The following is a 13,484-nucleotide window of genomic DNA, read 5'->3' on the forward strand; positions in this document are numbered from 1 at the left end:
ATAACTGACTTGAACTTATGCAACTGCAAATTTGTTATTGATTACATTTTTATGAGTACCACAATATTTTCTTATAAGAAAACAATATTTCTTATGTGACACAATTTGCCTTTTAAGGAAGATGTGGTGGCTCTTAAAATACTAATACTCTTTAAATACTAAGATACTGCAAAAAGTGTCCTTATCTGTTAAACAGTCAGAACACACAGTAATATTGAATAACTGCCAGATATTGAAAGTTGAAGTTATCTTGGGAAAGGAATGGGCAGGAGCACTGATTCTTTGCACATTTGACAATTCTACAACCATAAAATCTAATTACATTCAGGCCGCCTGGATTTATTTTCAGTAGTAAAATAAGCCACATGAAGTGAATAATTGATTAAAACACTGAAATGTAGTGGATTAAAAAGTCAATTACAAATAAAAGAGAAAGGGGTTGAAACCTGGTTCTTGTAAATTCTTTGAAACTGTAATTTTACTTTTGTGTAAAATAATATATAGTAATGTTCCCTTGAATGTACATTTGATACATTGAGGGTAATTGTGCAATTTATTGTTGGGAAAACAAAGTGATAGGAAAACAACTCTCAGTCTGTGAGTGAATTATTGATTAAGATACTCTGAAATGTATAGTGGATAAAAAAAAACAACAACTTACAAATAAAAGAGAAATGGGTTGAAACTTGATTTTTGTAAATCCTTTGAAACTGTCATACTTTTGTGTAAAATATAGTAATGTTCCCTTGAATGTACATTTAATACATTGAGGGTAATTGTGCAATTTATTGTTGAAAAAAAAACAAATAGATAGGAAAACAACTCTCAGGACGAGGTGGTGGCTCTTAAAAGAGCCTTTTTCATTTCCTCCAGCAGTGATGCTTCACTTCTTCTTGGGTGCTGCCTTCTTGGCTTTGGGCTTGGCCACCTTCTTGGCGGGGGACTTGTTGGCTTTGGGGGCCTTCTTCAGCACCTTCTTGGGGCTCTTGGCGACCTTCTTGGGGCTCTTGGCGACCTTCTTGGGGCTCTTGGCCGTCTTCTTGAGCGCTGCGGGCTTCTTCACCTTCTTGGGGCTCTTCTTGGCCGCTGCTGGTTTCTTGGCTGCTGCGCTCTTCGCCTTCTTCGCTGCTGCGGGTTTCTTGGCGGCGGGCTTCTTGGCTTTAGGAGCCGTTTTCTTCACGGGAGCTTTGGCCTTCGTGTCAGTGTTCTTGCTCATCTTGAAGGAGCCGGAGGCCCCGGTCCCCTTGGTCTGGACCAGGGTCCCCTTGGTCACCAGGCTCTTGATGGCGGTGTTGACGCGGGCTTTGTTCTTGTCCACGTCGTATCCTCCGGCGGCCAGAGCTTTCTTGACGGCGGCGGCGGACACGCCGCTGCGCTCCTTGGACGCGGCCACGGCCTTCACGATGAGCTCTGCCGCGCTGGGGCCGGCCTTCTTCGGCTTGGACACCTTCTTCTTGGCGGCTTTGGCCGGAGCCGGAGCTGGAGCTACTTCTGCCATGTCGCCTCTCGTCTGTTCGCTGAGGTCTGAGAATCCCGGAGCTCGAGAGGGAACTTAAACACACCATGAGAACCGTGGAGACTCAACCCGCAGCGCCGCTCCGTCATGGCGGACGGACGGCTCCGCTTGTGTTTTCTCCTCGTCGATAAAGGAGGAAAACTGAGTGCTGGAGCCGCGTGAGACGCCGCCGTGAGCAGAGAGGACGGTGGACTCGTGTCTCCGGGGGTCCAGCTCATGTCCAGCTCGGATGTCTCTGCGGTTTGTCCCGGGAGACTTCAGACGTCCCCGAGTGGCCGCGCTGCTCGACACATTTCCTCTCTTATTTTTGTTTTAAAATGTCGTGAAATACGTAAGGGCACTTAAAAAAGCTTTTTTCCCAATGACCAAATGTACGCCCCCAGATGTGAAGTAAGAACAATCCCGTGTTGGTTTTTATTTCTTTATAAAGCTGAGATAAAGTGTGAGCAGCAAACACACTGGTGCAGGTGGAGGCTCGTGTCTTTCCCTTTGGTCTTCAGCAGGAATAATGTTGACAATCAGTGCAACTCTGTTCTCCACAGAGCACACATTGATGATGTGGCTGTATCCTGGCCTCTGACATTAACCGTTGGATGCACAACATGGGTCAAAAGTGGCCCGGATGATCTTTTTTTTTTCTATATCTTTGCAATAAATTAATTTCATAATTTAGTCTTCAAGGCAGTGGTGTAGTTTACTTTTCTGTAGTGGGTATAGTGTCCAAACTCATCCATCCCACCCGTCCAACACCTCATAAGCACCATCACCACCTCTTGTTTCTGATGCTGCCTCCTAACATGTTGATATAACTGGTCTTTAACATTTATACTGTAGGCTGAGCTTTAGTGAATGGGATTCAGATTCAAAGATTTTTTTGTTCATCAATGACAAATCTCTGAACAAACATTTCCATTTGGGGATTAATAAAGTTAATTTATTGTATGCATGACAATACTTGTAACAGTCAATGAATGAACAATAATAATAACTTAGGCTCATCAGTAGTAGTAACAATGAACATATTTTAAATGAACAAGAAAACACCTTAAATTGGCTTCAAACCAGACAAAACCAAATATTTAACAAATAAACTTCACCTCAACAAATGAAGGTTCAAAAAGATAAAATATCCATACTTTTTCACACTCTGAAGCAAACAAAACAGCTGATCCATCACTGGGCTGGTGGACAGCAAGCTGAAGAGAAGGTAACGACACAAAGGCCTAAACACGGTGAGGAAAACAGGACTTTAAACTTTAAGGGCTATCGGTGAGATCACTTTTGAACTCTTAAATACTCTGGAGCTTTTTATTTTGGCTGAAAATGTATCTGTGTTGCTCTGATGGCTAACATATTCTGTGTTCTGGATAAAGTTTAAATAAAAACCTTTATCTACATATATTTACCTTTTTACCTAAATTACCGTAGATGACCATTTAGTAGCCCGGGCGTTTAATATGCTAAATCCACTTGGACCCCAGGCGTTTATAAGAACCAGGTGGGTATTTGCACCAGGCTACAATTTATTTTTGCAATGAGCAGCACCAGACCATTACTTACAAAGAACATATGAGATCACCATAGTACCACTGGAACTAAAATTGTACACACTGTACACAACACAACACCTCACGACGAGCTCCCGATCACGAATCGTGAGGTCGCAAGAAAATCAAGCGTGTTTGAAATCCTGGTCGCTCCTCGTGAAGGAATCACAGTTGAAGCAGCTGCGACCCGATTGGACTCATCCTTTCACAGAGAGCATGCACAATCTCTGATGTTACGTCGAAAAACTATTATTTGTAGTTTAAGTTTTGCAAATTCACATTACAAATCATGTTTTAATAGCAAAAAAAAAGAGCGCATTTCCACGTATGGTGCAGGTCGCCGCGTACCCTACGCCGTAGGCTCTGCGTTGTTGTAACGCGGAACCATAAATCAGCCTTACGGCGTACCCTGCACCGTAGGCTCTGCGTTGGTGTAACGCAGAACCATAAATCAGCCTTCAGTGTGCGCGCTGTCTGCTGAACTCTTTTCTCTCTTCTCACTTTGCTGGGACGCCGGGTTCCTCCACAGACACAAAGACACAACTTTTGCGGTACGCGTTCTTTGTTGTGTCTAAAAATGATTCGCAGTGCACACACCCAATCAGAAACGGTACAGATATTTTGGGATTTTAATATATAAAAAAATAAAATTAAAAATAATAAAGAATCCCCTCGCCGCTTCACTCCACTTCACTCCGCTCACATGCTTTGATATACAAAGACAGTGTGTCTGTGTAACGGCGACACACGGAGCTGATCAGAGCAGTATGAACGATACTGTACACAATACAATGCAAATACAGTGTTATTACCAGGTTATTACCGGTAGTCGCCCGGGCTTTTAATTGAACCGGCGTTTATTATGCCAAATGGGCTCGGACCCCCGGCGGCTATTAGAGCACAGGCGCGTATTTGCGCGCGGGCGACTATTTGGTCATCTACGGTAACTGTACTTACTACATTATTACTTATCTGTGGCTCATGAGCAGTTTCTTTTCCGAGCTGTTCTGTATCGTTTAAACTGAACAAAATAGCACGAAACACAACTGCTTACCCTCCTACTGATTTTAACTGGGACATTTTGCAATGAACGTAAACAGAAATTATTTGATATTTAATTTAGCTTTTCCACGGACCACCTGCAGTACCGTCACGGACCACTGGGTAAACGCAAACCATGGACATTTTCTAGTGGGTATACGGCGTAAACCTGCGTATCACATAGACTACACCACTGCTTCAAGCTATACCTCAATTAGCTTGTTTTTAACCATGAAATATCTTTATTTTTGAATAAAACACCTTTTTTGAGTCACTACTTTTCTAATGCACAATATGGGTCAAAAATGACTCATATCCACTTGTTATTTTATTGTTATTTGATGTATGGCTGAGTGTTAGTATGATATACCTTTCATTATTCCATTTATGCAGTAAATGTCTTGATTTTATTGAGCATAAATACTCTTCATTTTTTGTTCTTACTTCTTACTTCATGAACCAACACAGCTTTTGTATCTGTACATCAAGTTTTCACACATTTTCCACACTGTTTGGTGACACCTGGAGACGTGTTTCAGACGCTTCACAGCGCAGCATTCTGCATGATGACAAAGCCGTGGGTGACAGCACTCTGGGAGAAACCAGAGGGCTGTTTCACTAAAGTAGGATTCAGAAATCCAGGATAAAAGATAAATCCAGGCTTGACATCTCGCCATCAATTCATCCTGGATTCATCCATTTCACAAAGACCAAACCAGCTCAGCAGGCTTTGTTCATCCAAGTGTCAGTAACTCAGGTAAATGCACATCTACAGTTTTCTTCAAGAGACCATGAGATCGATCACGGATTCACTGATTTTACAACAGATAAATTGCGTGCGCCAAATTTCACACAAAATGACCTTTTAATGGAGTGTTATGAAGAAATAAAGCACAAACTAATAAAGAAAAGAAACACTGTTGCTGTTATAAAGGAGCAACAACGCCTGAACGCGTAAATAGCCTCAAACACACATTTTCTAACCACTACTCTTAAGTTACAATCATATCATTCATGGATCTACCGGACATTTGCTCAGATTAACAACTTTAAAGTTGTTAATCTTCTTTGGTGGAAGTCTATAATGTAATGTGTGAATCTGACAGGTGATTAATCTGTTTTTTTTTTGTGACACATTTTATCAATATTTATACAGTAAGAACATGACTGGAACAGACAGGATTTGGCAACAGGTCCAGATTAAGTATAAGAACATTTTGCAGACTGGTAAGTATCTGGAAATAAATGTTTACTTCCCTCTACAAATGACTGGTCTTGATTTAGAAGGTGCTGCTCACAGATTTCATCCCTGTATTTATTTTAGCTATTAAAAAAAAGGCTTGTGTCTGGTACAGGACTCATTTTTGACCCATGTTCCAATCTGAAGGTTGAATAAAGTCTCATCGGTGGACGGATATCACTTTGCACAATGTCCAAGGCTTATTCAGCGCTTCTTAATGACCCCGGCTGGTGGCGTAACGCAGTAACTGTTTCTACTATAGCTTGAACACAAAATACAACTGAAATAGTTCTTTTAAATGACTTAAAAATAAACTCAACTAAAACCAATACAACAATTGTGCACATACACTTGGGTGTCACACTAAGCATACACTGTTCCTTGTCAGTTTATTTTTTGTTTAAACTATCAAACTCCTGATTTTACATCAGTAATATACAGTGTATTTAAAAACATTTTTCCCCCTCACACCCATACCCGCAGGAACGTAATTTAGCTGTCTGGTTTCAGTACTGGTGTTGATGTGATACTGCTAATCATTTAATGCTCTTAAAACACCATTATCTTTTGTTACAGTAATTGTTCACAAACTCAATAAATCACAAGCTCTGCAGATTGTGTGTGTGGCTCTGAAAAGAGCCGTTGGTTTGTATTGGGTGTTGGTCTACTTGGAGCTGGTGTACTTGGTGACGGCCTTGGTTCCCTCGGACACGGCGTGCTTGGCCAGCTCCCCGGGCAGCAGGAGGCGCACGGCGGTCTGGATCTCCCTGGAGGTGATGGTGGAGCGTTTGTTGTAGTGAGCCAGACGAGACGCTTCAGAGGCGATGCGCTCAAAGATGTCGTTGACGAACGAGTTCATGATGCCCATGGCCTTGGAGGAGATGCCGGTGTCGGGGTGGACCTGCTTCAGCACCTTGTACACGTAGATGGCGTAGCTCTCCTTCCTGCTCTTTCTCCTCTTCTTGCCGCCTTTCCCGGCGGTCTTGGTCACGGCTTTCTTGGAGCCCTTCTTGGGCGCGGACTTGGCGGGTTCAGGCATGTTTCCTTCTTCAGAAACGAATGAACTGCTTCGGTCAGAGAGGCTGCTTTTATCCAGCTGCAGGCAAACCGCGCTGCGCCGTCGCTCCTCTGTGATTGGTCGAGACTCCGCTGGTTGTTCAGCATGCAGACGCCTCCTCACTGCTGCTGCTGCTGCTGCTGCTGGTTGTGACGTCGCAGCTTGAATGAACAAACGCCACAGACATTTTTATTCCTGAAGTTTGGGGGTGAATAAATAAAGTAAATAAGTGACGCAGCACAGCCGCTCTACGAAGCTGCTGCTTTTATCAGACCTAGTATGTTAATCTTATATCTAGTTTATTCAGAATATTTTAATCGTGTGTTCCGTCTTTTTCAACTTTATTTGTCCCACGCTGCAGGTATTTGGACGGTTCTCTCTGGAGCAGCTGGGTATCGACACACAACCGACCGTTACGTTACCAGTCTGTTTTCTTCTATTTGTAAACCCTCTGGAATTGTAGACCTGAAAAAAAAAAAAAATAACTAGGCACACTCACATTGCGTGGACAAAGAAAATACATTAAATCAATGAATAAAATGCTCTCAGGATTTTTATCCAACACTTCAAAAAACTATAACAATCTAAATTAAATATAATAATAACAATAATAATAATAATAAACACCTAGATGCCCTCCTAATTCTTTTATATTTACACTCATTTGACTTTTATTCGTTTTCCAGTTTTATGTGATGTTTGGACCATTACATCAGAGCAGTTTCTGTTTTAATGACATTGTGCTCCTCACACAGATCAGTAAACAGTAAATACTTGAATCAGCAGATGTAAAGCACCAGACTGAACAGGATGAGGAGAAAGTGGAGCTGGACTGAAATGAGACCCAGCAGTGTTCACATGCTGATCAAACTTGGTGCTAAACTCATCGTAACCAGGAACTGCTGGTTCAAATGAGCAAGTCAGTCATGGTTTGTGGAGTTGGACTCGCCGCTGCAGGACCAGTATCTTTCTACCTGCATGGCCTGGTGTGGTTACGTTACACAAGTGCTGCAGTGAGCACTTGGAAAGGGAACAAAGTTTGTAAGTTTATAGTGGGCCGAAAGAACCGGGATGTAGGTTATTTATTACGTTTGATGTTTATTATAGACCACTATATTCCGATGTAAGAAATATTAAAGTATAAAAGTATTAAAGTACAGAGGTATACGAGCTCTTATGGTTGTAGTGGGTGGCCCTGAAAAGGGCCGTTGTTTGGTTGATAGTTAGATGGTTTAACCCCCGAATCCGTACAGGGTGCGTCCCTGTCTCTTGAGCGCGTACACCACATCCATGGCGGTCACCGTCTTCCTCTTTGCGTGCTCGGTGTAGGTGACGGCATCACGGATCACGTTCTCCAGGAAGACCTTCAGCACACCGCGGGTCTCCTCGTAGATCAGACCGGAGATACGCTTCACCCCCCCGCGGCGAGCCAGACGGCGGATGGCGGGTTTGGTGATTCCCTGGATGTTGTCACGGAGGACTTTACGGTGACGCTTAGCGCCTCCTTTACCGAGACCCTTTCCTCCTTTTCCTCGTCCGCTCATGTTTGCTGCTAGATTTGCTGATTCAAAGTGTCTCAGATCTACTGAATGCTGATTATACCTCTTGTCTGAGGACGTGTTAGAGGACAGGGGCGGGCCTGCTCTTCTTCTCGTGGTTAAACTGTTGTTGGTGAGTAGTTTGTGTGTCAGCGCCTCCTATTGAAAAACAACTGGTAGTAGCCTCGTGTTTTGTTGTTTCGACTGAACGAGGGTTCATTTCACAAATAAAATTGGGTTATTTCATACATTTTAAAAGTTAATTTGATTTGGGGCTATTTTAAAACGGATTTTACAAGAATCTATAGTCGAGTGACGACAGATCCAGGCTTTGTTGGAGCTTTGACGCTTGATTCAGAAAAGCTTTCCCTGCTGGAGGCTTCGATGACCCAGTGCTCCAGTTGGACATCTAGCAGTCGATACAATGAAGTGCGGTGGAGACGCGTCGTTGGTCAAATCCCAGCAATTTGCGTTAGTGTCCTTTTGTAATGTCTGATTGTAGCCGTTTACATGATACCCGACTTGTTGGGACACATTTAAACAGAGCTGCTACATGAACGTGACGTGCTCCACAAATACAGACCCATGTACGTTAACAGGATCGGTGCAAACACACATTATATTATGGAGGGCACTCAACAGAAAGGTCTGACTAAAGCTGTCAGTTACATATATGAACTATTGCTGAACCACTCATTGACTTGTGTTTTCTGCTGACAGAGTCCAAAGCTGAATGTTGTTCACAAATCCAGGGCATAGCGTCCATTTAAACCCCCCAGGCCTTTGTCATTTTTAAGAGAATCAGTAGGACGAAGGGAAGTTGATCAGGTAGTCGCAGATGTCGGGACATTGGAGGTCTGGCAACTCCGGTGCAGTTTTGATGCTTTTAAAAAGTCCTCTCAGAGCTTTGTACGGGTCAGGAAGTTTAGCAACATAGTTTTCTTTATCTTTTGGGTTTAAATGCGTGGTTAAATCAGACACTTGGGAGTTCATGGTTGTGCCACGACCTTTGACCTCTATAAGCAGTTCTCTTTCCTGCCCAAATGGACCTGGAAATTAAACAGGTTATTGGGGTCCGGAGCTCTATTCTTCTTCTCTGTTTAACGGTTGTTGATTATTAGTTTTTCATTATATTTGCACCACCTTCTGAAAAACATCAGGGGCCTCATGTACAAAGACTTGCGTGGATTTTTTTTTTTTAAATTTATTTAGCACAAACAGTATCATATAAATAAACAACATGAACAATCAACATTACTGGGATGTGCAAAGGGGAGGTATGAAACCCAAGAGGGCTTATATGAAAACCTCACCCAACATATTCAAATATCAAATTTGTTACAGTTTAAAAACAACATAGGAAAATAATTGAACAGTAATGAGAAATAAGTAGAAAAGTGTAGAGAATAAACAGTAAAATATATAAGGAAAAAAAAAAAAAATAGGAATACGTACCGTATTTTCGCGACCATTCGGGCACCGTGTGGAAAGGCGCACCCTCATTTTTGTGTGTCATTTTTAGATTTAAAACATACATATGGCGCACCGACCCAAAAGGCGCAGTCTACAGAGCAGAGCTGCACACACGCGTGCCGCAAAACACGCCGGCCGGAAAACACACACACCCGCTGCAGAACGCACACACATGCAGAACGCACACACAAGCACACAAGCGCTTATTTAAAAAATAGAGCAGGAGCAAAACCTCTGTTTCTGCATTAAAGAGCTCCACTAATTCAGCTGCGCCAGTCCGAATTTCCTCGGTGTCAGACACTTTCTGCACAACAGTAAATAAACTTTTTATACCCCGTTGTGCGGATCCTCCACCGCGCAGAGCCCGTCTCTCCCCAGCGGGGTGGAGCAGCGCGCGTCACAGCGGCTTTAACCGGGAATGTGACCTGTTCGGACCGGCTGGGACCGAGGCCACCCACCTGTATGGGAGCAGGGGCTCCCGGGGAAAGACCAGCGGCATTTCGGCCGGATCTGCCCCGGGGATGGTGCGCCCTGGCCCGGCAAACCCGCGGCGGGAGCCTGGCGGCTCCTGAGCGCATCCTCTGCATCTTGGTTACCGGAGATCAAACCGACAGATTTGCCTGAAAATCTCGCAGGGTGAAGTTGATCCGACCTGGGACAGACCCCTGAAATCCCTGCTCCTAAAGCGGGTGGGAACCAGGAGAATTTGATCTGATCCAGCTTCGGGAACCTGGAAGTCGGGTTGCAGCGGTGCGCGTCACACGCGCTGCAGAACACAGTTACACACACGCACGTGTGCTTATTTAAAAAATAAAGCGGGAGCAAAACTTATTTTGATTGTACTTAATTTCACTTTACCGTACACATCAAGCAAATCCTTCAAACTCTTCTTCTTCTTCATCACGTCCGCAAACCATGGGTGCTTCACACCCCCCACCTTCCCCCTTTAACGTCTGTGGCTGGTGTCATTCACGTCCGCAGACCACGGGTGCTTCACACACCCCCCCTTCCCCCTTGTCTGTGGATGGTCTCCTTCACGTCCGCAACTCCCCCGGGCTTCACCCAAAGCATAGATATGGCGCACCGTTTCATAAGGCGACCGGCACATTTAAAAAAAAAAAAAAAAAAAAGGGCGCCTTATGGTCGCGAAATTACGGTACATAAATGAATAATACCAAAACAAAAATAACGAATAAGCTCATAAGGAGAGAGAGAGAGAGAGAGAGAGAGAGAGAGAGAGAGAGAGAGAGAGAGAGAGAGAGAGAGAGAGAGAGAGAGAGAAAAAAAAAACACAACAATAATTATCTTATGTTTGATTTCCTACTGAAACATGGCGTACGCTTAAATCCAGAAAACGTCCTACGCACAAAAAAATCCAGATGTATGAAACTGTGCGTAGGCATGAATCCAAGCACATTTCCTTTGTACATCCCAATCAACGTGGAATTGAGCGCACATGTAGGAGTACGAAACTCCTCCCTGTCCACGCCCCCATTTAAATATGTAAATTTATTTAAATAGGCCCTGCAGGTGAGATTCCCCTTTCTGCGCGATCAGATAAGACAAAACAAACAATGAGTAAGACTGGAAAGAAAAGGAATTTCACTGAATGTGAGGTGGAGACGCTCCTCAGTGAGGTACAGGCGAGGAAGAGAGTCAACGCTGTCCTCGGGCATAACTAGTAAACGCAAGAGGAGTGAGTGGGACAAGGTGTGTGAGGCGATCAATGCTGTGGGGTCAGAGCAGCGGACACACGCAGAACTAAAAAAAAAGTGGTCAGACATTAAGGTGGAGGTGAAGCGGAGGAAATAGGTAAATTATGTGCAAAATGTATGTACAGTTTCCATTTGTTAATTTTATACACCACTTACATGGATCACACACTATTGCTGTAAATTAATGCAGAAATGCGCCGGGGACAAAGTGAGGCTGATAGTCATTTCAAACTTTACGCATGTGTCTCAAACTTTACGCATGTGTTTATTGACATAAGTACTTTACACACAGAGACAATCAGGGGCTTGTTAGAAAGTTCCGAAGCTGTAGTTTAACCAGCAAAACACAGCAAGTCACTAACTTGAACCACTGACTAGTAATGATGCTCTGAAGACAGGATGATATTTGGGGGCGCACACGCTCAATGCGCATCTGGGGGATTAATATTAGGACAATTACGGATTAATTATTTACTCACCAAGAAGCCACCCATCGCGCACGGTGCCAGCTTGTAGTCTGTTCCCAACCATGCTGTTAGTTAGAATGAATGAATCGTGCATTTAACCAGGCCACCTCGCCACAATGTTTGTTAATTGCATTTGCGCATCACATATAATCTGTACATTAATGGAATGAAAATACTTCCTGTTAACGTACACATATTCATCCAGTGATGGTGCTTTTATAGCAACGTGTGTGCAGTCGATAGCTCCGATTACATTAGGAAAACCGACTCTCGCTGCAAATTGCGCTCGAATGTTGGCCTGTTCAACTGCATTGTATGGGAATTTGATGAACCTGGCTGACATGCGGATAATTCCGTCCCACACAGCTGGCATGGCTCGGCTCAGGGTCGACTGGCACAGTCCCGATCGGTCGGCCAGCTCCCTCTGGAATGTCCCTGTTGCTAGGAACCCCAGTGTGGTCAGCACCTGTATGGGTACCGGCAATGCATGGCTCCTCGCCGTGTCGCGCTCCAAAACTGGCCGCAGCTCCGCGCACAGTTCCAAGAGGATCACCCTCGGGAACCTAAAGCGGCTGATGAGCCAGTCGTCATCGTTTGCCAGTAAATCCTCTCGCTCTCTAAATATTCTTTCTCTTCTTGCTGCGCCATTTGCGATATCTTCTAACACTGCCAAAGCTGGCATTGTTGTTAACGGTATTTTCTGCACCACTTTGCGCATGCTTTCACTCGTGTAATTGCAGACAGGTGAATGTGTTAATTGTTCATCAGTGTGTCTCTGATGTGCACATCACTCTGAGGGATAATTGTTTTCACATTATTAACAGTTTCCCAGCATCACCTCTAAGTGTCGCCAACGGACCAATAGCTGTGGAAACGTGCGTACGCCAGCCATGAAGTTGGCGTCGGGCACCGCACATTTCCACGGTCATTTCACTCTTGATACATCCGAACGTTTGCGTGGAAAAGGGCGTACGCACCCTTTGAATATGAGGCCCCAGGTCCTGCAGTGTTGGAATATCAGAACCGCATTATTCAATATGTTCCCTCGATAGCCCTGTCGCTTCACCGTAGTGTTTTACTGTGTTGGTGTTGAGATGACAGAATCAAAGTCAACACATTCCTTTATACGTAGCCTATTACAGGTAGCAATATTTTACCATCTTGTCTAAACGTGGCTCCATTTCATGAATTCTAAATCCTACGTATTTAATTTGTGTGTTTGCTGTTTGGACTCGGGAAAAACAAAAGTAAATAAATCCTTGGAATCCACAATTCAAAATGGAATAAGAATCAACTTGATTCCCCATGTTTGTACAAATAAACAAATAATTTGATTCAGTAAACTTTGTCTCTCAAGATGAAGTAAAAATAAATGAAAATAAATACAATAGATTAAATAAAAGCTAGAACATCAAAAAAAAATATTGACATGGTATTAATGCCAGAGCCAATATTTACAGATATGAACATATTGATACATATCAAATAGGACAGAGTTGTTACAGCACCCAAATGAATCACCTAAGAAAGTGTCTGAAAACTGCTTCCTACATGGCATTAATTCAGCCATCTGTATTTGCTTTGCAGGCTTGTCTTTGCTTGATGCAAGTATTTCTGATGCCACTATTTCAACTGTAAAATCAGATTATCTAGATTGCTGTGTTTCTTTAATTTATGTATTTTTAATCAAATGTCCACATGTTCTTCCAGCAGACAAAGCCCCGAATCTGTGAAGTGTATTACTTGTCATATGATTACTGGTTCTGTTCTAGGGCTGGATGAAATGTATATACAAGGACTTATATAAGTAAGGTTTGAGTATTAGTAGAGTCACAACCAGCCTCCCACCCACATTTACATTAAACATAATCTTCTTTATATGTACATGCT

The 13,484-nt window shown here is 43.3% G+C and overlaps 3 protein-coding genes across 3 annotated transcripts; all 3 read right to left on the reverse strand.

Moving 5' to 3' along the window:
- Nucleotides 1-883: 883 nt before the first annotated feature.
- LOC133446997 (histone H1-like) lies at nucleotides 884-1,498 on the reverse strand. Its single transcript, XM_061725330.1, has one exon. It carries the CDS (start codon nucleotides 1,496-1,498, stop codon nucleotides 884-886), a length of 615 nt encoding a protein of 204 aa, XP_061581314.1.
- A 4,463-nt stretch (nucleotides 1,499-5,961) lies between these two features.
- LOC133447104 (histone H2B-like) lies at nucleotides 5,962-6,387 on the reverse strand. The gene has a single exon (XM_061725556.1). It carries the CDS (start codon nucleotides 6,381-6,383, stop codon nucleotides 6,009-6,011), a length of 375 nt encoding a protein of 124 aa, XP_061581540.1. The 5' UTR covers nucleotides 6,384-6,387; the 3' UTR covers nucleotides 5,962-6,008.
- A 1,246-nt stretch (nucleotides 6,388-7,633) lies between these two features.
- Nucleotides 7,634-7,957, reverse strand: LOC133447166 (histone H4). Its single transcript, XM_061725673.1, has one exon. The coding sequence runs from the start codon at nucleotides 7,943-7,945 to the stop codon at nucleotides 7,634-7,636; it is 312 nt and encodes a 103-aa protein (XP_061581657.1). The 5' UTR covers nucleotides 7,946-7,957.
- Between the last annotated feature and the right edge of the window lie 5,527 nt (nucleotides 7,958-13,484).

The sequence above is a fragment of the Cololabis saira genome, chromosome 1, assembly GCF_033807715.1.
Source record: "Cololabis saira isolate AMF1-May2022 chromosome 1, fColSai1.1, whole genome shotgun sequence".
Classification (NCBI taxonomy): domain Eukaryota; kingdom Metazoa; phylum Chordata; class Actinopteri; order Beloniformes; family Belonidae; genus Cololabis; species Cololabis saira.

What these genes read in the sequence shown, in the direction of transcription:
- LOC133446997 (XM_061725330.1), bottom strand. Translation starts at nt 1,498, where the DNA reads ATGGCAGAAGTAGCTCCAGCTCCGGCTCCGGCCAAAGCCGCCAAGAAG.
- LOC133447104 (XM_061725556.1), bottom strand. Translation starts at nt 6,383, where the DNA reads ATGCCTGAACCCGCCAAGTCCGCGCCCAAGAAGGGCTCCAAGAAAGCC.
- LOC133447166 (XM_061725673.1), bottom strand. Translation starts at nt 7,945, where the DNA reads ATGAGCGGACGAGGAAAAGGAGGAAAGGGTCTCGGTAAAGGAGGCGCT.